Source organism: Notolepis coatsorum (genome assembly GCF_963971535.1).
Source record: "Notolepis coatsorum genome assembly, chromosome: 14".
Classification (NCBI taxonomy): Eukaryota; Metazoa; Chordata; class Actinopteri; order Aulopiformes; family Paralepididae; genus Notolepis; species Notolepis coatsorum.
Window position 1 is genome coordinate 82,023,910 of NC_140178.1, and position 25,644 is coordinate 82,049,553.

A 25,644-nucleotide genomic window follows, 5' to 3' on the forward strand; every position below is an offset into this window, starting at 1 on the left:
AGCTGTCTGTAAGTCTTGGTCCACGAGGACCCATCATATGAACGAGCCCCTCATTCTTATTGGTCCGTTGGCACAATGTTTAGACTGTGTACAAAACCATTGGATAATGTCAACCAAGAGATAGGCGTGTACACCACCAAACCACACCTTGCTCATGATTATAGATGAGTTCTAAATCATGTATAGCCCATGAACGGACTGTAACAAACAACACCGGGCCGTTTTTATTCAGGTGTGTGCAGCTAGGTAGTGATCAGTTATATATCTGCGGTCCTGCTTGTAGGATATTATTTGTTGTTACTTGTTGTGTTGGTGGACACATCACATCACATCAGCAACAGCAAGGGGGCTTGGACATCTATCGCTGCAACACTGGCATAATACAAATGACATCAATGGCAGCCTCGCAGGAGCCCAGTATCAGCCCGGGTCCGACGCCTCTGGCAGACACTCTGGTGCCCGCTAGTATCTTCGCCCCAGACCGAGGCGGGGGATGTTGTGGTGGAGTGGACGCCGAGGACGAGTGCTTCGGGGACGGTGACATCTTCAGCGGGGAGCTCGGGGACCGCGGTGTTGATTTCACCAGCAAGGTAACGTCGCCGGGCCTCGGCTGTCTCCCTGTCAGCTAGACGTGGTCCTGGACGCAACGTTATATATATATAATATAACTGTATGTTAGCAGCTAGGCCAGCCTCTGGGAAATGCATGAATTGAAAACGTCAGTGAGTGTGCCATGTGCATGCATGCGACGTTTTGTAGTGGCAGAAGGCTAATATTTCAACATATTCCTAAATGCTCAGGTTTGCAAGTGACCGACTTTTTCCACAACGTCAGCACTGGTAATGTTAGCTAGTTTTGGCTAACATTAGCTAACCTAGCTGAAGTACATCATCACTGAATGGATGCTTCTCTATCAAGAGCAAAACACATGTCGATCCGGACACATTTGTTTTTGCTTAGCAAGTTAGACTTTGGTATATTAGCTCCAACATTTGCATCTTGAACTACATGTGATTGTTGCCATATGGAGGACACAGCACGCGGAATGACTCCCCGTGTTGTCAAACAAACCACTGTTGTTGTTGTTGTTGTTGTTGTTGTTGTTGTTGTTGTTGTTGTTGTTGTTGTTGTTACTAAGTAACATGTTGGTTGACTGGGCGACTGACTTCCTCATTCAACAAACACAGACTGATGAAACAGAGGGCAATACGGGATAGGGTCGTACTGTATACGTTTGTGTCATTGTGTGTATGTAGTGTAATATGTAAATTACTGGTGGTCAGACAGGCTCAAATTGCACATTGCAGAGCAATTAATCATCCTTTATTGCACAGAGTTGCAGCATAGAGCACTTATGATGAATTGAAAATGGGGGACCCTGATGTAAACAAGACGAAAGTCTTTCTCTGGTCTGCATCCCCTTAACAATTGTATGTATTGAGCTGTACTGTACAGTACTGTACCCATTCTGCAATCTGTTAATAAAGTTTTCAATCAATTCAATCAAAGAGGTAAATGGCTTGCTCACCATCGTCACCTCTCACTTTATTCTGTCATTTTCTGTTGTAACTTTACCAATACACCCACATTGAACAAGTAGGCATGGCTATGCCATTTAGAGCAAGCAATACAAATTGTCACACAAGTATACAAGTATACAAACAAGTCACACAAAAGGCCATCATTGTGAATTATGATACAAAAAGGTCACTGTATGCATCATGGATATTTACTATCACAACTGGGTAACAACATTTATAAATTCCCATTGTTTGTCCACTGTATATTTGTAATGTATACACTTGCTCCATAATCTCAGTTAACTTTATTTAAACGTTATTGTATATTCACTATATTGTAACAAATGATATGATGAGCCAATCTTTTGAAAAGGCAGCATTTGCCTCTCTGATGGGCTTATTTTACTTTGATTAATTGTTGGGTTTGTCCCAGTCAGTCAATAGCCTCTGGAAGTCTTACTCCATTGTATTGACCGGGTGTCCTCCAGCCTGGAGGTGTTTGTTAACAGGGAGGGATGCCTGATTACTTTTACCAACGGATTTCCAGTTCCGCGTTCGCGTTCTGCGATCTGATTGGCCACTGACGTTTCTGGTCGTGCCAATCGTGTGACGCCTGTTTCTATCACCGGTTAAGCTTGAAGGCACTCTTTCGAAGTTGGTTAAGGTTAGAGTTTGTCTTAGAGCAGGGCGATAGAACACCAGCCCTGATTCCAAACTCTAACCTTAACCAACTTCGAAAGAGTCGCCTAAGCTTAACCAGTGATAAACTAGGCGTTAGGTAGTTTGCAGGCTGTTCGAGGCGGAAATGGGCGTGTCACACGATTGGGCGCACATGTCACATGACCATAAACGTCAGTGGCCAATCAGATCGCACCAGAAACGTCAGTGGCCAATCAGATCGCAGAATGCGAACGGCGAACGCGGAACTGGAAATCCGTTGGTAAAAAACTAGACGCGGGAGGGACAGTGGTATGGTGTCCTTGAGGTTGCATGTGGGAAAAGGAACACCTGTTTAGTGACTGAGTGAGTGCGGTGCATGTACTAGAGCACTCAGCAGGCACTAGACTGACTAGAGCACTAACTAGACAGAGCATGTACTAGACTGACTAGAGCACTAACGAGAGCACATTAAACTGACTAGAGCAGGCACTAGAAACTAGACTGACTAGAGCCCTAACTAGAGCATGTGCTAGACTAGAGCACTAACTCGCATTCATTAGATTAGACTGACTAGAGCACTAACTAGAGCATGCACCAGACTGAGCACTAACTAGAGCATGCACTACACTGACTAGAGCACTAACTAGAGCACATAATTAGAATGACTAGATCACTAACTAGAGCAGGCACTATACTGACTAGAGCACTAACTAGAGCACATATTAGAATGACTAGATCACCAACTAGAGCATGTACTATACTGACTAGAGCACTAACTAGAGCATGTACTATAAACTAGACTGACTATAGCCCTAACTAGAGCATGTACTAGACTGACTAGAGAACATACTAGACTGACTAGAGCCCTAACTAGAGCATGCACTAGACTGACTAGAGCACTAACTAGAGCATGCATTAGACTGACTAACTAGAGCATGTACTAGACTGACTAGAGCACTAACTAGAGCATGCATTAGACTGACTAACTAGAGCATGTACTAGACTGACTAACTATAGCATGTACTAGACTGACTAGAGCACTAACTAGAGCACATATTAAACTGACTAGAGCACTAACTAGAGCAGGCACTAGAAACTACTGACTAGAGCCCTAACTAGAGCATGTGCTAGACTGACTAGAGCACTAACTAGAGCATGTACTAGACTGACTAGAGCACTAACTAGCATGCATTAGATTAGACTGACTAGATCACTAACTAGAGCATGCACTAGACTGACTAGAGCACTAACTAGAGCATGCACTAGACTGAGCACTAACTAGAGCATGCACTAGACTGACTAGAGCACTAACTAGAGCATGCACTAGACTGAGCACTAACTACTAGAGCATGTACTAGACTGAAAAGAGCACTAACTAATAGTGTTGTCACGATACTGGAATTTCGACTTCGATACGATACCTTGAAAAGTATCGATACTTCGATACCATTTCGATACCAAAAAAAAAGAAAAAAAGAAAGAAATATATATATATATATATATATATATATATATATATATATATATATATATATATATATATATATTTTTTTTTAACAAATTTAGCTTTTGTTGCTGGTTGATTCTCCTCAGCTTCTCTCTGGTACTATAAGAGAAGATAAATATAACACTTTTAAAACCCTTTGTTTATCTTTAGATCACACATTTAAAAATAACTGTTCATCTCACTTCAATCATTTTAATTGCAGATGCAGAACATGGTATTTTCTCAAGCAGACAGATGTAAACACTGTAATCTGTGTTGCATGTATCTGACAAACTGAACTGTAGTATTGTATGACCTCGACATAACGTTTAAACGTTAACGTTACTCCGTTTCCATGCAGTAATTATAAAAGTGGCCAGCTAAGCTAACGGAGCTAACGGCTAGCAGTAGTTAACGTTAGCTGAAAGCCGTAACGTTACTAACAACGAATCAGCTGTTGATATTATGCGCCATCAGTAGACAACGTATCATGTATTAAACTAGAGTTAATGGTTTAATGCTTCAGTCACAGTGACGTTGAAAGAGCAGCTGTCACGAACCTCTTTCATTTCTTTATGGAGAGATCCGCGTTGGCCACTGCTCTGTAACACCGCTTGCAAATAGCCATTGGTGCATCTTTAGCTTGTCCTTCGTTGTTTACTTCAAACCTGAAGTACCTCCAAACAGCACTTCTGCTGTTTTCTTTATCCACAAGCACAAGTTGCGGAGGCTCTGCATTTGCCATCTTCAGCTAAAATTTTTGTTTACAAACTGAAGACGGCTCTGTGACTCTGTGAGGGGGAGGGCTGGAGGAGCCGGAGGGGCAAGCGTGCTCTGAACAGCGAGTCAACAACTTGCGGTAGAACACTCGCCAGCTGGTACCGATACTGCAGAAAGTATCGGTATTTCGGGAAATGAGTATCGAAACCATTTTAAATATTCAGTATCGATATGTATCGATACTTCGATATTTTTGACAACACTACTAACTAACTAGAGCATGTACTAAACTGACTAACTAGAGCATGTACTAGACTGACTAACTAGAGCATGTACTAGACTGACTAGAGCACTAACTAGAGCACATAGCATAATACACAATTTATTAATGCAAATATGACGTCTTATTTCTCACAAAATGTATTATTATTTACAAATTTGATATGGGTGGCTCACATCACACTTCCCATTACCATACAATCCAATATGATGATTCATGATCTAGGCTATATATCGATACAGATGGGAGGAACATCATTTCGTTTCCATATTGTCCAGCCTTAGTGCCATGCATTTCCTGCCAGTATGATGCAGTGCCATAATCATGGTTTACCTGATTACAATCACCTGTTGTTTGCTTACTAAGACGTCTGTGATGACGATATCTTCAAAAGCAATAGGCCAACTCCTTTCCTGATGCAATGTCATGCAATGTCCGCTCACCAGACCAGTTCATCAGCTAATTGATTAATATCTCTATTCTCTACTCTCTAGGTAACATACTTTGTCGTGTGTGGTGGTTTAGCATGGATTACACTGTTGTCATAGTTAAGAACACACATCAACCATGCAATCAGGAGCAAGCTCTAGCCAAGATAATAACTCTCTCTCTCTCTTTGTCCCCCCCTCCAGCTAGCCCTTGTTAGCCCAAATGGAGAGCAATATGACTTGTTACTTCGACAACTGCGAGCCAGGATGGATGAGGGGTGTGGAGAGACCATTTATGTGGTGGGGATGGGCTCAGGTGAGAACACACACACACCCACACAGAGCTCCTTGCTTACTCCGTACTTCCTTTTGAAGATTGGAGAGCTGCGTCACACCTGAATACCTCCAGTCTTCCATCTTTCTTTTCTAATCCTATCTATTGAATTTCTATCTAAACAACTTGCTTGTAGGGCTATCCTCGACTTAAAGTGGAATTAAAAGAGTATATTGTTTAGGGGGTAAAAACGCCCACACTCTACTCACACCTGTGATTTCATCAAGAACGCGCTTCAAAACCTTTTGGGGAGAGCGTCAATCAAAGTAATCTCACCAGGCAGCTCAACGAGGTAATGAATAGAGCGCATATATAAATTACAGTCAAAATAAAACTTAAAATACATAATCATTAATAAATAATAGGCAGCTAGCACTGTAGCACACCATTTTCTGGAAGATGAAACGCTTATAACCTAGGGCAGGTATCTTACATTTCTGAGTCTGTTAGTTTTCCAGTGTCCATTGGTTTAGTGGGTTTACCACGAAAGGGAAGTTAGGGCATCAGTGCAGGCAGGGCTGCTTTTACTGCACAGTCACTGCTTGATACATCTTGCAGTTACTCTCAATGTGCATTTTCCTGATTCACGGACTGTGCTGTATGTTCTTGTGGTTCACATTCTGCCCCACTCTTTCCTTTCCTCCGCCCTGCCCAACGCCTGCTGGCGCGCCCTCCCTCCCGTAGACGGTGGGGACTGGGGTCTGAGCGAGTACGACATGGAGGCCTCTGTGGCGACGGTGCGGTCTCTGTGCGAGCAGCTGGACACCGACCTCATCCCTCTTCGAGAGCGCAGCGAGGCCGCCGGCCTCGTCCGCGACTACCTCATTCGTCGGCGCGTGGGAGAGCTGGACTTCCTGGAGGTCAGGTGAGTGGAGGGGGGGGGTCAGGGGTCACGGTGAAGAGTGAAGGGGTAAATGAAGTGTTATTCTCTTCCTATAATAGCCTGTACTGATGGGTGGTGGTAGTAGAATAGCTGGGTATGCTGTGACTGCTCCATCCTGTATACCGTTGTATCAATTACACTGGAAGCTAGGGAGGGAAATCGATACAGCAATATATCACAATATCTTGCATGCCGGTGTTATATCGATTCAGTGACGCCAAGTATCGATTCAAAAAATAAAAAAAATAATCCCATTCGATGACCATCCCTTTTTACTGTAATAAAATGATTGGAATGAGGTGAACAGACTGAAAACATTATCATAACGTCATATAAACAAGATAACATTATTTGCAAATACCATTTGGTCCAGGTTTGCTCAAGACCTTCTGCTCCTTTCTACATGTCCCCAGTCCCACTCTCTCCTCCTGTTTTGTAAGTCACGGTCTCTTTCAGCAGAAATGTAATTTCCTGCCACTCTCGTAGATGTTAAGGACTTGGCCCTGTCCACACGAACACATTTTAGTTTTCTATGCAGATATATATATACTCTGAATTTTTTTTTGCCGAACCACTGCTGCCTGGGCGCAGTGATTTCATCATCTAAAAACCCCTGTTGTTTTTAGAAAAACTGGGCTTTTTTTTTGTAAAGTTGTACAGAACTCAGTTTCTAAAAAAAAAAAAACGATTCCTTGGCCACGTGTGTCACTTCAGCGCTGCGTGTCGGGCCTGTTGCTATCATGTCACAGACATCCATTGAAAACAAATAACACAAATCTTCCATTGCGTTGCAGCTCGTAGCGTGAACAAAGCATTACACCTCACTCTGCCCTCCTCTCCTCCCTCCCAGGGTGGCGGTGGTGGGGAATGTGGATGAAGCATTACACCTCACTCTCCCCTCCTTTCCCCCTTCCAGGGTGGCGGTGGTGGGGAACGTGGACGCCGGTAAGAGCACCCTGCTGGGGGTGTTGACTCACGGAGAGCTGGACAACGGCAGGGGCTTCGCCCGCCAGAAGCTCTTTAGACACAAACACGAAATGGAGAGCGGCAGGACCAGCAGCGTGGGCAACGACATCCTGGGCTTCGACCAAGAGGGACAGGTGAGAGAGAGTGAGAGTGAGAGTGAGAGTGAGAGAGAGAGAGAGAGAGAGAGAGAGAGAGAGAGAGAGAGAGAGAGAGAGAGAGAGAGAGAATTCTGACCCCTATTAAATCTCCTCCTTCTACAGTATGTATCGGTGTCACCGTCCTGGCGACCATTTGTAATGAATATTGACTTGCTTTCACAGTAGCCTATAGCGCTGAATGTGCATTACGGTCAACTCATTCACTCCTTTGGATGAGACGCTAAACCGAGGTCCTGACTGAATCGTGGTCGATAAAGAACCCAGGACGCCTATCGCAAAGAGTAGGGGGTTCCCCGATGTTCCTGGCCAAATTCCCAATCAGGTCTCTGACATCAAGGCCACCCTAATCATCCCTTCCCCTTAATTTGCTGATATCAATCCCTGTCTCCTGGGGCCTAAAAAAAATAATGGTTTGTTTCCGGTTGCCGACCGACCCTGCCGATTTAGGTGCGACCCAATATATTTTATGAGTTTAAAAAAGAATTATAAAAAAATAAAAAATACCTTTTTTTAGAATGAAGGTTCATAGAAATCTTAGTCAAACCTTTAGTATTATGGATATTAAACATGCTGGCAGAGTACATGCATCCATGTTGTTGTGAACATTTTAATTAAATAAAGAAATTCCCTATCCATAGTCGCCGTGGGAAAGAATAAAATTCCCTACCTACCCATGGCCTTAACTGACAACCAACAGGAAACAAACAATATTTTTTGTTATGCCTGAGCCATTCAGCCATTGTGTAGTGTGATGTGTGCCTGGTGCCAGTGTATGGCAGCCATTGAGCCTGTTTAGCCCAAGGTTGGGTGCTACCAGTGGTGGTGAAGGAAGCAATTTCCACCCTACATTGTGGGGAGTGCTTTGAGTGTCTAGAAAAGCGCTATATAAAATGTAATGAATTACCGGTATTATTATTATTATTATTATTAAAATAACCATGACAACCAGGGAGGTCTTCCGACCACTCAAAGCGCTTTACAAAGGATGCCTCAGATTTACCCGTTCAGCGAAGGCAGCCATGCAAGGCAACCAACCAGACATGACATAGATGTGACGTAGCCCCCCCTCCGTCCTCGTCTAGGTGGTGAACAAGCCGGATAGCCACGGCGGCAGTCTGGACTGGACCAAGATCTGTGAGAAAAGCTCCAAGGTCATCACCTTCATCGACCTCGCCGGCCACGAGAAGTACCTCAAGACCACCGTCTTCGGCATGACGGGACACCTGCCTGACTTCTGCATGCTCATGGTGAGAGGGGTGTGAGGGAGATCTGCAGCTTGGGACTGTGTCAGTGATGATAAAGACCGCACCTTATTTAATACAAAAAATTATATATTCTAGAATATATATACAAATATCTTATTTTATTTTATTTCAAACCTTTATTTAAACTCGAAAAGGCAACAGAGGTTTTCCCTCATGTACAGTCACGTCGGGTGTACATACAGAAATAAGCACAAACATATAAATCAAATCAAATCAAATCAAATCAAATTTATTTATAGGGCCCGACAACACACGTTAATGTCCCCATGGGCCGTACAGGTCTTCTTTAAACAGGTCAAGAAGACAACATAACAATAAGTCAAGAACAGAACAAGAACATCATAGGGTCCAAACATTTTTTTAGATGAATGCAAATAAATGAAAGAATGCAAGCACACAGCATATAAAATCACAACAATAAGACAACAATGCGAGGCATAAAGTAAGGATAACAAATCAATTAAAAGTTTAAAACACGTACAATATATATAATCCTCAAATTAGACCGTTATGGGTTAAGATGTATTTTTACCAAGGTCCCAAGTATTATCAATTTTCAACATACAGAAATGAGTTATTTAATTATTAATTCATATTTAATTAGTTAATTTTATGCATACTTCACTCCTTCTCCTTTCATAAAAAACAAAGCATCAACAAAAGAGCTCTGTCTGTCCTCCCTCTCCCCAGGTGGGTAGTAATGCTCTGTCTGTCCTCCCTCTCCCCAGGTGGGTAGTAATGCTCTGTCTGTCCTCCCTCTCCCCAGGTGGGCAGTAATGCCGGCATCGTGGGGATGACCAAAGAGCACCTGGGTCTGGCCTTGGCTCTGAACGTACCCGTCTTTGTAGTGGTCACTAAGATAGACATGTGTCCTGCCAACATCCTGCAAGGTCAGTCCCAACCCTCTGCTCCCCTTTACTGCCTCTCTCTCTGGGTTTGTTCCAAAGGGTCAGTGTCTCATCCTTGATTATCTCCACTAGGCTGAACGCTTGACTAATAGATGGAACGGTAGCGATTATGATTGTTTAGTGGAGGCAAGGATCACAAGCCCCACATAAGGTGGGGGGGGGGATTCCGTTAACTGATTATTGCCGGCGCTAAAGGGGCAGAGCGTCTAGAAGAGGGGCGACAGTGGCTCAGGAGGTAGAGCAGTCGTCTGGCAATCCGGAGGTTCCCGGTTCGATTCCCGCTCCTCCCGGGCAGCATGTCGATGTGTCCTTGAGCAAGACACTTAACCCCTAATTGCTCCCGATGAGCAGGTTGGCACCTTGGTTGCCTCCGCCGTCGGTGTGTGAATGTGAGTGAATGGGTAAAATGTGAGTAACAAATTGTAAAGCGCTTTGGATAAAAGCGCTATATAAAAAAACAGCCATTTACCAGTTACCATTTAGAACAGGGTTCGTCTGTATCTCTGTCGGTCCCTGCAAAAGTCAACCAATCACAGCTCACGCTGCTATCCAACGTTAATCACACTTTCTCACAACGTTGACACAGCTATCGTGGGCCTTTTGGTCAAGCTAAAGCACCACACAGCCACTAAAGCAAACCCCCCCTTGTGCGTTGCTGCTAAAGTAAAGATGCAAAAGAAAGCCAAGCTAATTGATACGTTTGTGAATGTGCGTGCTTGTGTTACAGAAGTTTGGTTTAGCTGGTGCTAAAGTTAGCAGCTAGCATCCACCATCAAGCTAAGCTAAAGCTAGAAGGGCCTGTGGGTGTTAGTTAGTGTCAACCTCTCTACTACTAGGCTAAGCTAAAGCTAACGTTAGCCACAACCAAAGTTAGCATTTTGTTCATGTCATCCGCTATTATGATAGCGTACGTTAGCAATGTTACGCAACGTTAGTAACAGGCTGAAATTCACTTTATGCAAGAATGCTTGACGTCTATTGACACTGTGTGTCCCAGCTCACGATGTCACAGGGAAGCTATGTCGTTATTAGACTCAGTCTTGTTTTTGATAGAATATTCAAATATCGATTTCTCATTGATATACATTTCTTAATATCGATGCCTTCAAATGCTCATTCCATAGCATGGACCGAGCCTAGTTCTGTCATAAGGCGTTATGGAGGAACTACCATACAAACCATGGGTATGTAATGGGTGTTGTCTTGGTTTGTACCAGAGACACTGACGCTGCTCCAGAGGTTACTGAAGTCCCCGGGCTGCAGGAAGATCCCTGTCCTGGTTCAGAACAAGGACCATGTCATAGTCACTGCCTCAAACTTCAGTTCAGAGAGGTAGGTACACACACACACACACACACACACACACACACACACACACACACACACACACACACACACACACACACACACACACACACACACACACACACACACACACACACACACACACACACACACACACACACACACACACACACACACACACACACACACACACACACACACACACACACACACACACACACACACACACACACACACACACACACACACACACACACACACACACACACACACACACACACACACACACACACACACACACACACACACACACACACACACACACACACACACACACACACACACACACACACACACACACACACACACACACACACACACACACACACACACACACACACACACACACACACACACACACACACACACACACAGGTTATAAATTGGCAAAAAAAGAACACTCACTCACTCTCTCTCTCATGCTCACTTTACATTTTACAGTTTACTCAAAAACAGAATCTGAAATTACTCGTCTTTTTTAGCTGCGACCAGCAGCTCTATAAGTCACTGTCTGTCGGTCCACAAAAATGTCTCCACTCAATAGTGGCCACAGGTTTAGCCCTAGGAGGCTGACATTTGGCATGGAGGTCAAGTGTGTGTGTGTGTGTGTGTTCATGCTGATTGACTAAAAGGGAGTGTGATAATGGGAGTGGCCTATCGCAAAAAAGCAGCTATTGCAAATTCACACTTATGTAGTAACGTGTGTGTATATCGCCGTCTTAACTTTTTCATCCACTAGCCATAGTGGCTGATGGTTCATCATTTCATTATCCTACCAGCCACGATGAATGTTATAATGGTAAAGAGGCTGGTCGCCTGCCAAAGTGTCACAGAATGGTAGCTGGTATTTAGATTTATTCTTTTCCAAACTGATTGGTCAGTTTGTGTGTCTGTGTCCCTCCCCTCCTCCAGGATGTGTCCCATCTTCCAGATCTCCAACGTGACAGGGGAGAACATGGAGCTGCTGAAGATGTTCCTCAATCTGCTGTCCTCCAGGATCTCCTACAGAGACGACCAGCCCGCTGAGTTTCAGATCGACGACACCTACTCCGTACCGGTACACACACAACTTATTTTTTTACCACACCAATTTTTTTTTTAAATAGTTTCTTCAAGTTTCAAGTTTCAAGTTTCTTTAATAGTTGTCATACAGAAGTACAGAATACTTTCATACAAAATGCTTCTTACTGTTACGCTCCAGAGACTGTGCTAGACAAGATAGTATCAAATAACATAGTATAGCATGTAATTTTAGAAGAAGAAAATGAGGTCACAGTGTTCGGTATAGACATATGTACAATGTTCTGAGTTACCATATAATATACAATACTATGCAGTGTACTAATGTACAGTACTATATAGTGCAAAGCAGAAATGGGATGAGGTACAATTTAGGTACAATTTACAGTAAGGTGTACGAGTTGTAGTGCAATCCTTCATCAATAAATATAAAGTGTGGGGAGTGGGTGCTACAGTGTGTTTGTTTAAAGTGGGTGTGTGCTATAAAGTGTGTGGAGTGGGTGCTACAGTGTGTTTGTTTAAAGTGAGTGTGTGCGTGTGGATGTGTGTGCTATGTGCGTTTGGTGGTTGTTGTTGTGTAGTGTTCATTCATTGTTCGTTTAGCAGCCTGATGGCCTGGGGATAGAAGCTTCTTCTGAGTCTTTCTGTGCTCGCCTTGAGACTCCGGTATCGCTTGCCTGACCGCAGCAGTTCAAAGAGGCAGTTGTTCGGGTGACTGGAGTCTTTAATGATTCTCTTCGCCTTGCCCTTGCAACGCTTGTTGTAAATGTTCTGGAGGGTGGGGAGCCCCCCTCCAATTGTGCGTTCGGCTGAACGTGTCACTCTTTGTAGTCTGCTTCGGTCTTGTGCAGTGCTATTCCCAAACCAGGAGGTGATGTTGCCGGTCAAGATGCTCTCTATTGTACATGAGTAGAAGTTCTTAAGGATCTTCTGACTGACTTGGAACTTCCTTAGGCGCCCGAGGAAGTAGATTTGGTCCTGAGAACCATCTACTCTATAGCTCTTCGACTACAGAAGCTTTGATTATTCACAAATAACTACTAGTGAAGCTTCGAAGCTCAAGAATAGAGGTTCCAGAAACTACCCCTGGTTTATTAGATTGATACGTCACTTTGAGGTGAGAGAAGCATCTCAGTGATCAAAAGGTTCCTGGTCCTCTGACCGGTGAGCATGTTCGGCCATGAGGTGAAGCTAGACAACAGGAGAGGCGCTTGTGTCAGTTTTGTGTGTTGCTGTTTAACACGTCCTGTTAAAGTGTCACACAGTGTCAGCACTCACGCCCCTCCCCCTCCTCCCAGGGCGTAGGTACAGTAGTATCGGGAATACGTCTGAACGACACCATGCTGCTGGGACCTGACCCCCTGGGCAGCTTCATACCCATCGCCGTCAAATCCATCCACCGGAAAAGGATGCCCGTCAAGGAGGTTAAAGGTGGCCAGACCGCCTCCTTCGCCCTCAAAAAGGTAAGGGGTGTGTGTGTGGGGGGTCCACCTAGAGCACCATCCACTGGGCCGGTTTGGGATTGCACATGTCTTTTTTGTCTATTATGTGGATAGAGGTGTCATTTAACCAGGGCTCGAGACAAACGGCGTCCCGTCGTCCCTTGGACGATCAAATATTTATTTGGAACGAACAGAAATCCTTGCCGGGACACAATGGGACGAAGAGGATTTAATTTTTTTCACAGGAAATGTCAATTAGCCGACTGTCGTGCTGACTGTTAGTTGACAGAGAGACGGCAACATTATCATGTGGGGTTCACTGAAACTTTGCGTGATTTGCCGAATCCAATGACTATCTCCGCCTCCCAACGCAGCGATACGCTAATCCAGCTGCAGCTCCTGCCCACCATTCTCATCAGCAAACCACAGCTCGCGCTGCAGCAGCGTCACACCCCAAATTAATCTCGACATCGAAAAAGAAAAACGATAGGGAAATCTCTTTTACCTTTCTCCACTGGTTAAAAATGCCAGGAACTGGTGATACTTGCTGTGCAACATAATCCCTTGGACATGAACTGACAGTACGTTTTTATTGATATGCCGGAGCTTAAAAAAAGTGTTGATAGAATTTGACATTCTGAGCGCGGTGGACACCTTACGTCTGTGTTTATAATGAATGAATGGTAAAACGGATTATATTGAAACAGTGCGAGTACTCACAACAACTATTCACACAATTTAAAACAGCCCATATTTATTATAATTGACAGTCGCACGAGACCACTGTACAAGAACCGCGAAAATATCAGAATGTTATAAAAAAAAAAAACGCTATACTGGCATCCTCTCACTGAAGAGAGCACCGCAAATATGCTGCGCTATTTGAAGAGGATAAACACAGCAGAAGAAGATGGAGAACAGACACAAACTGACCAACAGGGAACTGCATCCAACAATAAAACCCCTGAGTCTAAGGTAAGGACACATTTAAATCACAGAAGTGTAATGTTAGTCTATTGGAACTGTATACAGTTATTGACACGTTCTAGTTATAGCTGCTTATTATCTTTGTGCTTACAATAATCAAAAGGTACGGTACACAGTTGGTCTCACCCTCTGTGCCATTATCAGCACAAAATATGTCCCCATATGATCAAATCGACGTTGATAGATTATATACCGTAATTCCTCTAAAAGTAACCCCGGCTTGTATTTGTTTCAACTGTAGCGGATACCAGGCTTGTATTAGGAGGAGGCATGTATAAGAGAGAGGCCTATATTTTTATATACAATAGAACGGACATACAACAGGGTATTTAACATACAACAGCACAGTGTTTCACATTAGGATCTAGCATCCCAATAGGCTCTCTGTTTACAGTTTGATTCAGTAATACAAATAATAAAAATAGTCATCAGTAAGAAGTAAAAAGTGTGATAATCGACACATGAATTTGATAGGCAGTGTATAAAAGTAGGCAGGGTAAGAATAGTGCAGGTAAGTACAATTTGTGTCAGGATATCCCTGATGTTTCTATAATAATATTTCCCCTTGCCACTAGGTGGTAGCAGATATCTATCTTCAGATATTTGCCTGCATTACCCCACAGTGAAATGCCTGAGCAAAGAGATTTTAAGCTGTCTTTTAAAGATGTCTAGCGAGTTGGCTTCTCTGATGTTTTGGGGTAGTTTGTTCCACAGTTTTGGGGCATAGTTGATAAAGGCTGCATTACCGATCCTCTTTTGACTGTTTCTGGGAGCCTCTAGTAGTCCAGCAACTGATGATCGCAGTGTTCTTGCTGGTGTGTAATTTATTAGAGTGTTGGCGAAGTAGCTAGGTCCCTGTCCATTTAGAGCTTTGTATGTAAGGAGAAGGACCTTAAAGTAAATTCTAAATGTTACAGGAAGCCAGTGTAAAGCAGCTAAGACTGGACTAATGTGCTCTCTCCTTTTGGTTCTAGTTAGCAGTCGGGCTGCAGAGTTTTGGATTAGCTGAAGCCTCTCTGTGGTTTTCTTAGGGAGACCTGTGAAAAGTGCATTACAGTAGTCTAACCGGCTAGATATGAATGCATATTAGCTTCTCAGCATCGTTCTGATTAAACATGTTATACTGATATGACACGTTATATGCAATAAGCCCAAATCATTCTGGTTGATCGCCTGAAGCCCCAAATCAAAAAGGTATACACCATGTACATATGTGCCTTCACAAAATGCGATTGTTACAAAAAGCTTGGTTTAGGTCCGGTAAAGTACGACACTGTGATCGGTTCGGTAAAATAGACATAGAATATACCTTACCTTAGCCAGAAGGTACTCCAAAAAGAATAATTCCAATGATCCCATCGGCGATAGCGATTACTCGTTTATATGTAATTACTCGTGTCAGGACAGAAAGGGATGTAACAGACACCAGAGTTTAAAAGGTAGGCGATACTGCCACCTTTCGATCGCCATTGCAATTCCAACGTAGGCAGATAAATCAGGGACACCTAGAGGGCTCTGGCTGACTGTATAGAACGGGGATCAAAACCAGAATTTTCTCGGGTAGAGTTAACAGGCACCCAGAAAAGTGGCAATTTATTTTAACTGAACTTGAGGACTGCATAGTTTTGCAAAGCTTAGCTTTATACTTATAGCATACTTATGAGCCTGGTCTCTTTTGAAAGATACCATTCTGAAGTTACTAATGCAAAATAGAGAAACAGAGGTCTGAACTTGAGTTAAACTTGAACTTGTGTACTCAAATCTTTCTGTAGTGGTTGCAAGATTCCATATTCCAATATTCCAGCATAGAGGACGGTATAAGCTGGAAAACACAGCGGTTCCATAGCCTGTACTATTATGTAGTACAGGTAGAAAATCCATTCAGAAATGAGTCTTTGAGAGACGTCCGAGTAAAACCGACAACAACAAAAAAGCCTTTCCGTCTTTAGCCGCTAGACGCTCGCAAAGTGCCGTGACTTTGTCTGTGGTGACAAACTCTGGACTTCACCCAGACTGTATTTTGGGCAAGTGTTGCTGCCCATGAAAACATTGAATGCATGTTCAAGTCCTTAACATTTCCTAAAGAATATACATTTGCATTTGAAGCACAGGGTTAAAATCGCAGTATTTTCTTTTATTTTCTAAATGTCTGTTCCCTGGTTTCCGTGTGTGTGTGAGGTATTTATTCTCCTCTCCCTGTTGTAGATCAAGCGGTCGTCCATAAGGAAAGGCATGGTGATGGTGTCCCCCAGGTTAAGCCCCCAGGCCACCTGGGAGTTTGAGGCCGAGATCCTGGTGCTGCACCATCCCACCACGATATCCCCCAGATACCAGGCCATGGGTGGGTGTGCATTTAAGCAACATTTAATGTCACCCAGAAATCTCGCACACCAAAAGTAGGTTTCTAATCATAGAAACTAGTTCAGTCATAGAGTTCAGTGTGATTTCTTCAAAGAACAGGGTAAAGGCTATGGACACTCATATGATCAGTGTTGGGGAGTAGTTAACCACAAGTAGTCAAACCACTAGTTTAGCAGGGAGGTAATTCAACTAAAAGCACGTCTTTAGTTATTATTAAATGTTTTACTTTAACTGGTTCTGCGCCAAAAACGAGTATACTCGTTATTGCCGTCCAACCGTGGAGCGCCAACCACGAGTATACTCGTTATTGGATCCGTTTTTCTTTTATTCGCTATTGCCATTCATAATTCATCGGGGCAGCCTGTGCAAGCTGTTCTGAATGTGTCTGAGCTGGCAGGCGGTCAATACCGCCCTCTAACGCCTTCGGCCAATATTGCACTCCATTTGAAACCATGTAGTTTGTTTTCTGGGCCGAACTGAGCCGTGTGCCCCGCCCCCCTCCTTCATATGCAATGCCGGATAACGTGGGACGGAGTACCGCGACCAGTACTTGGAATGGCAATCAGATAATTGGATTATTTCTTTTGCATTACATCAGAGACAAGGTAAGGACACTATATATCCAATCTTGCATTGATCTGATATTTTTTTCTCCCGCGATCGAAGCCGTCTGTGTGGAATGTGTGTGTGCTGTGTACCGTTGGTCACATCACAGCACGCAGGGGCGCCCCGCTACAAGCCCCCTTTCATGCGTGCATGAGGAGACATAGCGATAATCTAGCGTTGATTTCAGGAAGATTCGATAATCAGATAATCGTGATAACTGATAACTGGATTTCACTAAAGGGCTATTTTCGTGTATTTTCCTGGGATTACTCAGAATCACAAACTATACTCGTATTCACCACGGTATAAAACGGAAATGTACGGATGAAAAAACTATCTGTTTTTTGCATGTTGACCAGAAGAAACAAACTGAAAATCGACAACGTTATTAGATCCATAGCTATAATATTTCATATAGTTTAAGCACTCGCAAACACGGCATTCTCTCCATTGAACAAAGCGATGGCAGACAACGGCCCAATGACCGTAGCGCCCTCTGGCGTCCAATGTGCTAATAGTTACTACTTTTGGTCACATATGAAACTGCATTTCATAACAATTATACAATTTATTTCATTATTCAGTAATTAGTATAGTAAATGTAAATGGTGGTTTAACAGTTGTTAAACAGTAAAAGAAAAGGGGGGGAAATGGTGGTCCAACTGGAGGCTTGGTCTGTACAGTAATGACAATGACACACTGTGGTAGTCAGTGATGCACACTCACAACCACAGATGTGCAAACATCCCATAAACACACTCACATTTTATAAACCCATGCTGTGGTTGTGTACAGTATATGTCCGGTGTACTTAGCCTGTCCTGTATGTTAGAGTCCTCTGCTTGTGTTCTTTCATCCTGGCTTTCTGTGTTTTCCATGCACTGCTCTTTTTGTATTTTTACCTTTATGAAAAAAAGGTGCCATCTTCACATGCAAAAAATTACTTTTGGTCCCTTTAACCCTTTCACTACCAAACGGTTAACAGTCTGTAGTGTGGTAGTGAAAGGTTAACCTTCTGTAGAGTGGTCGTGAAAGGGTTAAAACGGGGGGTGCACATGTAGAAACTGTTGTCATTCCTACACTGTTCACCTGATTTGGATGTAAGGCCTAAAAGAAAAAATGGTTTGGTTCCGGTTGCCGACCGACCCTGCCGATTTAGGTGCGACCCAATTTATTTTATGGGTTAAAAAATATATATAAATAATTTCTTTTACAATAAAGTTTCATAAAAATCTTAGTCAAACCTTTAGTATTATGGATATTAAACATGCTGGCAGAGTACATGCATCCATGTTGTTGTGAACATTTTAATTAAATAAAGAAATTCCCTATCCATAGTCGCCGTGGGAAAGAATAAAATAAAAAATAAAATAAAATAAATTCCCTACCTACCCATGGCCTTAACTGACAACCAACAGGAACCAAACAATATATTTTTTTATGCCTAAGTCCATAGTGGTGGTGTACAGACCCAACATGTAGAACATTGTGTCAATGTCCAAATATGTATGGTCTTGACTGTAACTTCCCCCTCTTGCCCTAATTTGTTGCCCCCCCCCTCCAGTCCACTGTGGCAGCATCCGGCAGACGGCCACCATCCTGACCATGAACAGAGACTGTTTACGGACAGGGGACAAGGCCTCAGTCCACTTCCGCTTCATCAAGACCCCAGAGTACCTGCACTGTGACCAGAGACTGGTGTTCAGGGAGGGACGCACCAAGGCTGTGGGCACCATCACCAAGGTACTGGGAGGGAGGAAACAAAGCGTGTGTAGGGTTCATAAAGGGTTATGGTTGAGGCGTGTTTGTAGACTGGGTCTTCAGTGTAATCAGAAGAGGGATGTTCAGTCCCAACACACATACAAATACATATTCTATTTAGTTTTAGACCCATCATTTAACCCTTTCACTGCCACACTATAGAAGGTTAACCCTTTACTATCACATTTACTATATCACATATTACTATAGTGTGATAGTAAAGGGTTAACCTTCTGTGTATTGTCGCAGTGAAAGGGTTAACCGTTTGGTAGTGCGGCAGTGGAAGGGTTAACATAGTGTGTGAAGAAGGATCATCAAAATTGATGTACCTAAATAACCAAATTGGCCATTATATTGTCACTGACTGCACACACCCTATTGACCATATTCACACGGCGGCCATTTTGCTCTTATGTCACACTCAGGTTGGCCTTTTAGTAATGTATAGAAACACTTCACTGACCTACTGGGGCTAATGGAAGCTTGTGGAGGATTAATAAGAGTTTAGTTAGAGTTGGTGTTCTATGTGAAGGTGAAGACATAGTACCGTCAATATAACCGGAGGCGGATGTTTAGGGAGTGACACACTAAAGACAGTGGACACCAGCACTGAGATACTGGGGCTTAGAGGTTTATAAGTGGTGGCTAAGAGAGGGCCGCTCCATCTTGACCAGTTTTGATATACCTTAATGTTCTACGAAGACTTGGAGAGGAATTCCTTTCAAAAGTAATTTCTGCAAGAGTTTCCCGACTATTTCTTGAACAGTTGCTTCATTACAGAGACAGCCAAGGTACATCATAAGGAGGAGCGGTCCTTCACTGTGGTGCTGACAAGTGGATCATTCGATGCCATGCTAATCGATTGTCACACTTATATAGACCTATAAGTGAAGTTATTATTCTTTATCACTGATGTACCGTATACAAACCCAAATATTAATTATTAGGCCTATATATCCACATGTCAGGGTAGAATATAGCCACTACTAACTAAACAACAATAAAAGATACAAAAAAGCTTAATCAATTCTTCAGTGTTGTAATATTGTCAACAGGGGTTCAAAACCCAGTCGGTCCTTTTAACCTAATGTCAGTTGTACATGCAGATGTAGGCTATTAATAACTACAGTAGATGCACACTGTAGTCCAACGGTCTATTTGAAAAGCATTATGGCTAAGGGACAGCTATAAGTGCTTCAAACCACCCATTAACATACACCTGTCAAAGGCTATTCCTTAGTTACGGAAGCTCTTGGAAACACAACTCCACAACTAAAGGTAGACCTTACAGCGCACGTAGGGACTCTAGGCTCTGGGACACTAGGCCTGGAGGCCTGAATTATTTTACTAACGGATTTCCAGTTCCGCGTTCGCGTTCTGCGCTCCGATTGGCCACTGACGTTTCTGGTCGCACCAATCGTGTGACGGCAAGTTCTGCCACCGGTTAAGCTTAGGCACTCTTTCGAAGTTGGTTAAGGTTAGAGTTTGTCTTAGAGCAGGGCGATAGAACACCAGCCCTGATTCCAAACTCTAACCTTAACCAACTTCGAAAGAGTCGCCTAAGCTTAACCAGTGATAAACTAGGCGTTAGGTAGTTTGCTGCTGTTCGAGGCGGAAATGGGCGTGTCACGCGATTGGGCGCACATGTCACATGACCAGAAACGTCAGTGGCCAATCAGATCGCACCAGAAACGTCAGTGGTCAATCAGATCGCAGAACGCAAATGCGGAACTGGAAATCCGAATAGACGCGGCCTGGAGCCTTGTATTAAACATTAAGGCCCCAGGCTTATGAAGGCTTTTGTAGGTTTATATACATATAGTAATCCTACAAAGAGTTCTGGTGAGGGTAATATGGTGGTAAAAAGACTATTACCTGGAAGCTTAGAGGGGATTGTAGAAGGTTATGTTACACAGGGTCACAATAAATGGTCATGGTGAGAACTCCCCCCGTGAGTTGTGCCGTTATATGTGCAGTGAAAACTCAAAACTAACATGAGCTGCTAATGTTTACTAAGCTGGTCCCAAAACAGTTAAACGAACCCTGGAAACGCTCACAGCGGAGACGTGTGTGTGTGGTTGTGTGTGTGTGTGTGCGCGCGCATGTCCAATATCTTGGGTCTTTGGAAAGCCCAGATGAGGTCAGAGGAGTTTGATGGAATTTACTGAGGATGGCCAGATAATGTTGATATTTAAACATAAAAACGTATAATACATAATAAATGTATACATGATCATGTAACATGAGGGGTTTTAGTTTGTGTGGTGTGATAACAATGTTGACATTGAGAAGTTTAGACTTAGTTTAGTTTTACAACTGAAAAAAGGGTAACGTTGGGTACCAGTATCGGTATTGGTTCAAGTGTGAACGGTACCCAACCCTAATATTCAATGACGCACAGAAAAGGTGATGTTCATTCAGCAATATTTAATCAGTGTATGGATTTTTTTTTAGAAATCATTGTTGCAGTGTTGTGATTCTGTGATACATTTGTATTTGTATTTAATGTTTTATAAATCCTTGTGTTGCATTAGTTGCAGCTCAATGAAATTATTTCATGGAGCTGTAATTAACACAAGGATACAATATCCCAGATGACATCACCGGTGGTCATTTTCAATAACTGTCAAACTAAATGAATGTGTGCAAAACAATGTTTTTGGATGCGTGTGATATTATGTGGAAAATAAATCGGCATTGTTTCTTGGTGAAGTGCCCCTTTCAAAAATCTTCTTGTGCCCCTTGCAGTACTTGCACGTACCTCTAGGGGCACACGTGTCCTCATTCCGAGGCATGTTGGTGAGCGTATCTTGTTTCCGTTACTTATTTATCTATGCTCTTTTCAGCTGCTGCAATCGACCAATAACCTGCCCTCCAACTCCAAACCTCCGCAAATCAAAATGCAGTCAACAAAAAAAGCCCTGCCCCGCAAAGAGGACGGCACCACGGCAGCCAATGAGGACGTAGCGATGACGGCACAGATCGCAAACCCAAACTCAACACTACCGCCGGTAAGAGAAAAGCAGAATGAAAAGCAAACACGATGAAAAAGGTGTTAAAGGTGTGAGGAGGTAGTAGGGTATTACAGGTCTGAGGTAGTAGGGTATTACAGGTCTGAGGTAGTAGGGTATTAAAGGTCTGAGGTAGGGTATTAAAGGTCTGAGGTAGTAGGGTATTAAAGGTGTGAGGTAGTAGGGTATTACAGGTCTGAGGTAGTAGGGTATTAAAGGTGTGATGTAGTATGGTATTAAAGGTGTGATGTAGTAGGGTATTACAGGTCTGAGGTAGGGTATTAAAGGTGTGATGTAGTATGGTATTAAAGGTGTGATGTAGTAGGGTATTACAGGTCTGAGGTAGGGTATTAAAGGTCTGAGGTAGTAGGGTATTAAAGGTCTGAGGTAGTAGGGTATTAAAGGTCTGAGGTAGTAGGGTATTAAAGGTGTGATGTAGTATGGTATTAAAGGTGTGATGTAGTAGGGTATTAAAGGTCTGAGGTAGGGTATTAAAGGTGTGAGGGTGTAGTAGGGTATTAAAGGTCTGAGGTAGGGTATTAAAGGTGTGAGGGTATAGTAGGGTATTAAAGGTCTGAGGAGGTAGTAGGGTATTAAAGGTATGAGGAGGTAGTAGGGTATTAAAGGTGTGAGGGTGTAGTAGGGTATTAAAGGTCTGAGGAGGTAGTAGGGTATTAAAGGTGTGAGGGTGTAGTAGGGTATTAAATGTGTGAGGAGGTAGTAGGGTATTACAGGTGTGAGGAGATAGTAGGGTATTACAGGTGTGAGGAGATAGTAGGGTATTACAGGTGTGAGGAGATAGTAGGGTATTACAGGTGTGAGGAGATAGTAGGGTATTACAGGTGTGAGGAGATAGTAGGGTATTAAGATGGAGTGGATATTGTCTGTGAGATTGATTGATAGGTGCTTTGAGCTTTGCTTCTACACTATTTGAATGCTCGTCAACTTGCCTTACTTCCTTTCCTGCCGTTTACCGGCCCCAACATCACCACTGCTTCTCTTCTTTCTCCTTCAACATCCTCCTCTCACCACCTTTGTTTGTTCTCCATCCATCTTTTATCCACCCCCCATTTTATATTGGCCCTTTCATTTCCACCCATCTGTCCCTGAATCACCCACCTCTTCCTCCCTCCCTCCCTCCCTCCCTCCCTCCCTCCTTCTCTCCTCTGCTGCATGGCTTGCTGCCTCAGGGAGAGAGGGATGAGGACCATCAGATAAAGGAGGGGAACAAAGAGAACAAGGTAAACTGAAAGAGCACTTTGGTGCTTCAGTCAAGTCAACCAGAGACCGTCTGTCTGGCTGGAATGAGGCTTTACTCCAGAGGAATGGGCCTGTAGTACCTAATTTAGCCATTAAGGGGAGTCACAGCGTTGGTTTATTTGAGTGAAGGAGTGGAAAACCTGGATAAGTAATTTGAAAGACATCAAGTTGAACTGCGATCCTTAACACTTTCTCCGCCAATAACGTCATAGAACGGGTTTCAAGTTCATGCGAATTCTGCCAGATCACGGCGTACAACGTTATTCTGATCATATTTCATATTTTCGCCATGGTATTCATATTTCACTCACGGATCATTGTCTGAGCCGGCACAACTCTGCAACTAGGGCTGGGCGATATGACGATATTATATAAATATCGGGTACAGTTCATTAACGATACACTTTTTAAACGTATCGTGGATATCGTGATGTTTTGCCCAAGAGGATTGTGTCGCGTCAATCTGGTCCACATGTTCAAACTTTTGAACAACGCCGCCCCCCCACACACACACTACTGCATCAAAGTTACTACTTATGATTAACAAATGAATTAGTTTTGTGGCATTAACGTTCTATAGTTTCATGTTCAATAACATCAGCGTATTTACCCGAACATAGCAACGTCCGAGGACAACCTAGATAGATAGCAAGCATTACATTACTCGTTCATATCTCAGCCCGTGCTGAGTTGTGCCCATTCTGCGGTCTGTTAATAAAGTTTTCAATCAGACCGATGTATGGAAAGGCTTTTATTATAACATTCGTTGCAGTAAAATCATTATGCCTTGTTTAGTCATCCTGCGGAGCGCTGGTAATCTAGTCGTCGGCCGCGGGGAGCTAACATTAGTAGCTTTGTTGTTGTGAGCACTCGTCAAAATCAATGGAGGTGATTCTGGAAGTAAAAAACGAATATGGCTTGCCGATTGGTGCTAAGAACAGCAGGGCGGGTGCAAGCGGTGTGACGTAATTGGCAGACCAGCGTTTCCGTTAGCCGGTAATTACCGGTATTTGACCGGCAAAATCTGTTGAAGTCCGACATATTTAATCTCTCCGGTCATAGTGTCCGGTGAAAATAGTTCCCTCTGGGCACAGTTTGATTATTTGAATTGTATTTGGATGGGCTGGAGTTGGGTGGCCTATGCGATGAACGAAACAATCATTGCGTTTGTTGTCGTTGCTTCGCTCAGCGAGAGCTTGCTGCTGGATTTGCGGAAGGCATGCAGCTGCAGACCCACAGAACCCACCAGCTTTGCTGGCACAGTGCGGTCCCCAGACCTGGAAAGCTGCTCTGCGGGTCTGCAGCTGGATGCTTCTTGCAAACTAACTGCGGCCGGCTCGCGCTGATAACAGCTTTCATTGTTGGACCGGCTGCTTGGTGGAGCAACGATGAAACGAATGTAATGAATCGTTCGTCGCATGGGCTATTTAATTTTGGCCTGTTTTGGTACGGTTCGGGTGGTCAAGTTGTGCTTGGAGGGAGTTGTTTTCACCGGACATTATGACCAGCACCAAGTCGTTGGGAGGTGGAGATATACATCACGCAAACCCGGCCACGATAATGTTGCCGTCTCTCTCTGCAAAATTTCTCAGTTCTTCGCTTGATATAATTAATACAAATGTCCAATATAACGGAATTCGTTAGCTCATAAAAATGTGATTATAACAGACTGCTGTTTAGTGTCGGACCGACTGCCCACATACGCGGTCTATTTTATTTCAAGTCAGCAGCAGCACGGAGTATCGAGGGACTTATTTTATTTGGAATATATTAATGACTGTATACGCAAAAGTAGCCTAGTTTTAAATAATAATATTATAAATCTACATGCCTTGAGGATGACATTCTTTATATAGTCTGCCTATAAATTGTTTTAAAGCTCAATAAACTATGACCGGAATTAATCTCATTTGTCCGGTAGATTGAAATCTTGCAGGTCACGGAGACCGGCAACAATTTTTTCTAACGGAAACCCTGTGGCAGACTCTACTGTCAATCAAAATTATTCTGTCGCCGTCAGAATGAATGAAAACTTTATTAACAGATTACAGAATGGGTACAATACAGTACAGCTCAATACAACAACAGTGGACTGGAGGATGAAGACCAGAAAAAGACTTTCGGCTTTTTTACATAAGGGTCCTCCATTTTCAATTCATCAAAACATTTAGAGACATAAAAATATACAGTAGTTTCATTAAAATGCTATTGATTGATTGATTG

The 25,644-nt window shown here is 43.2% G+C and overlaps 1 protein-coding gene across 2 annotated transcripts in view; it reads left to right on the forward strand.

The window, feature by feature from the left end:
- The first annotated feature begins 265 nt into the window (after positions 1–265).
- Positions 266–25,644, forward strand: part of gtpbp1 (GTP binding protein 1) — a 28,417-nt gene continuing 3,038 nt past the window's right edge. Inside the window, exons 1-13 of one of the 2 annotated variants that reach the window (XM_084328581.1) lie at positions 266–590; positions 5,299–5,410; positions 6,113–6,293; positions 7,228–7,411; positions 8,518–8,682; positions 9,467–9,590; positions 10,826–10,940; positions 11,886–12,030; positions 13,292–13,456; positions 16,628–16,763; positions 18,954–19,132; positions 21,997–22,161; positions 23,352–23,402. In XM_084328581.1, the coding sequence (XP_084184707.1) occupies positions 387–590; positions 5,299–5,410; positions 6,113–6,293; positions 7,228–7,411; positions 8,518–8,682; positions 9,467–9,590; positions 10,826–10,940; positions 11,886–12,030; positions 13,292–13,456; positions 16,628–16,763; positions 18,954–19,132; positions 21,997–22,161; positions 23,352–23,402 (1,926 nt within the window). In that variant the 5' untranslated portion in view covers positions 266–386. The remainder of the gene's footprint in view (positions 591–5,298; positions 5,411–6,112; positions 6,294–7,227; positions 7,412–8,517; positions 8,683–9,466; positions 9,591–10,825; positions 10,941–11,885; positions 12,031–13,291; positions 13,457–16,627; positions 16,764–18,953; positions 19,133–21,996; positions 22,162–23,351; positions 23,403–25,644) is intronic. The other variant, XM_084328582.1, reaches the window with a different exon arrangement.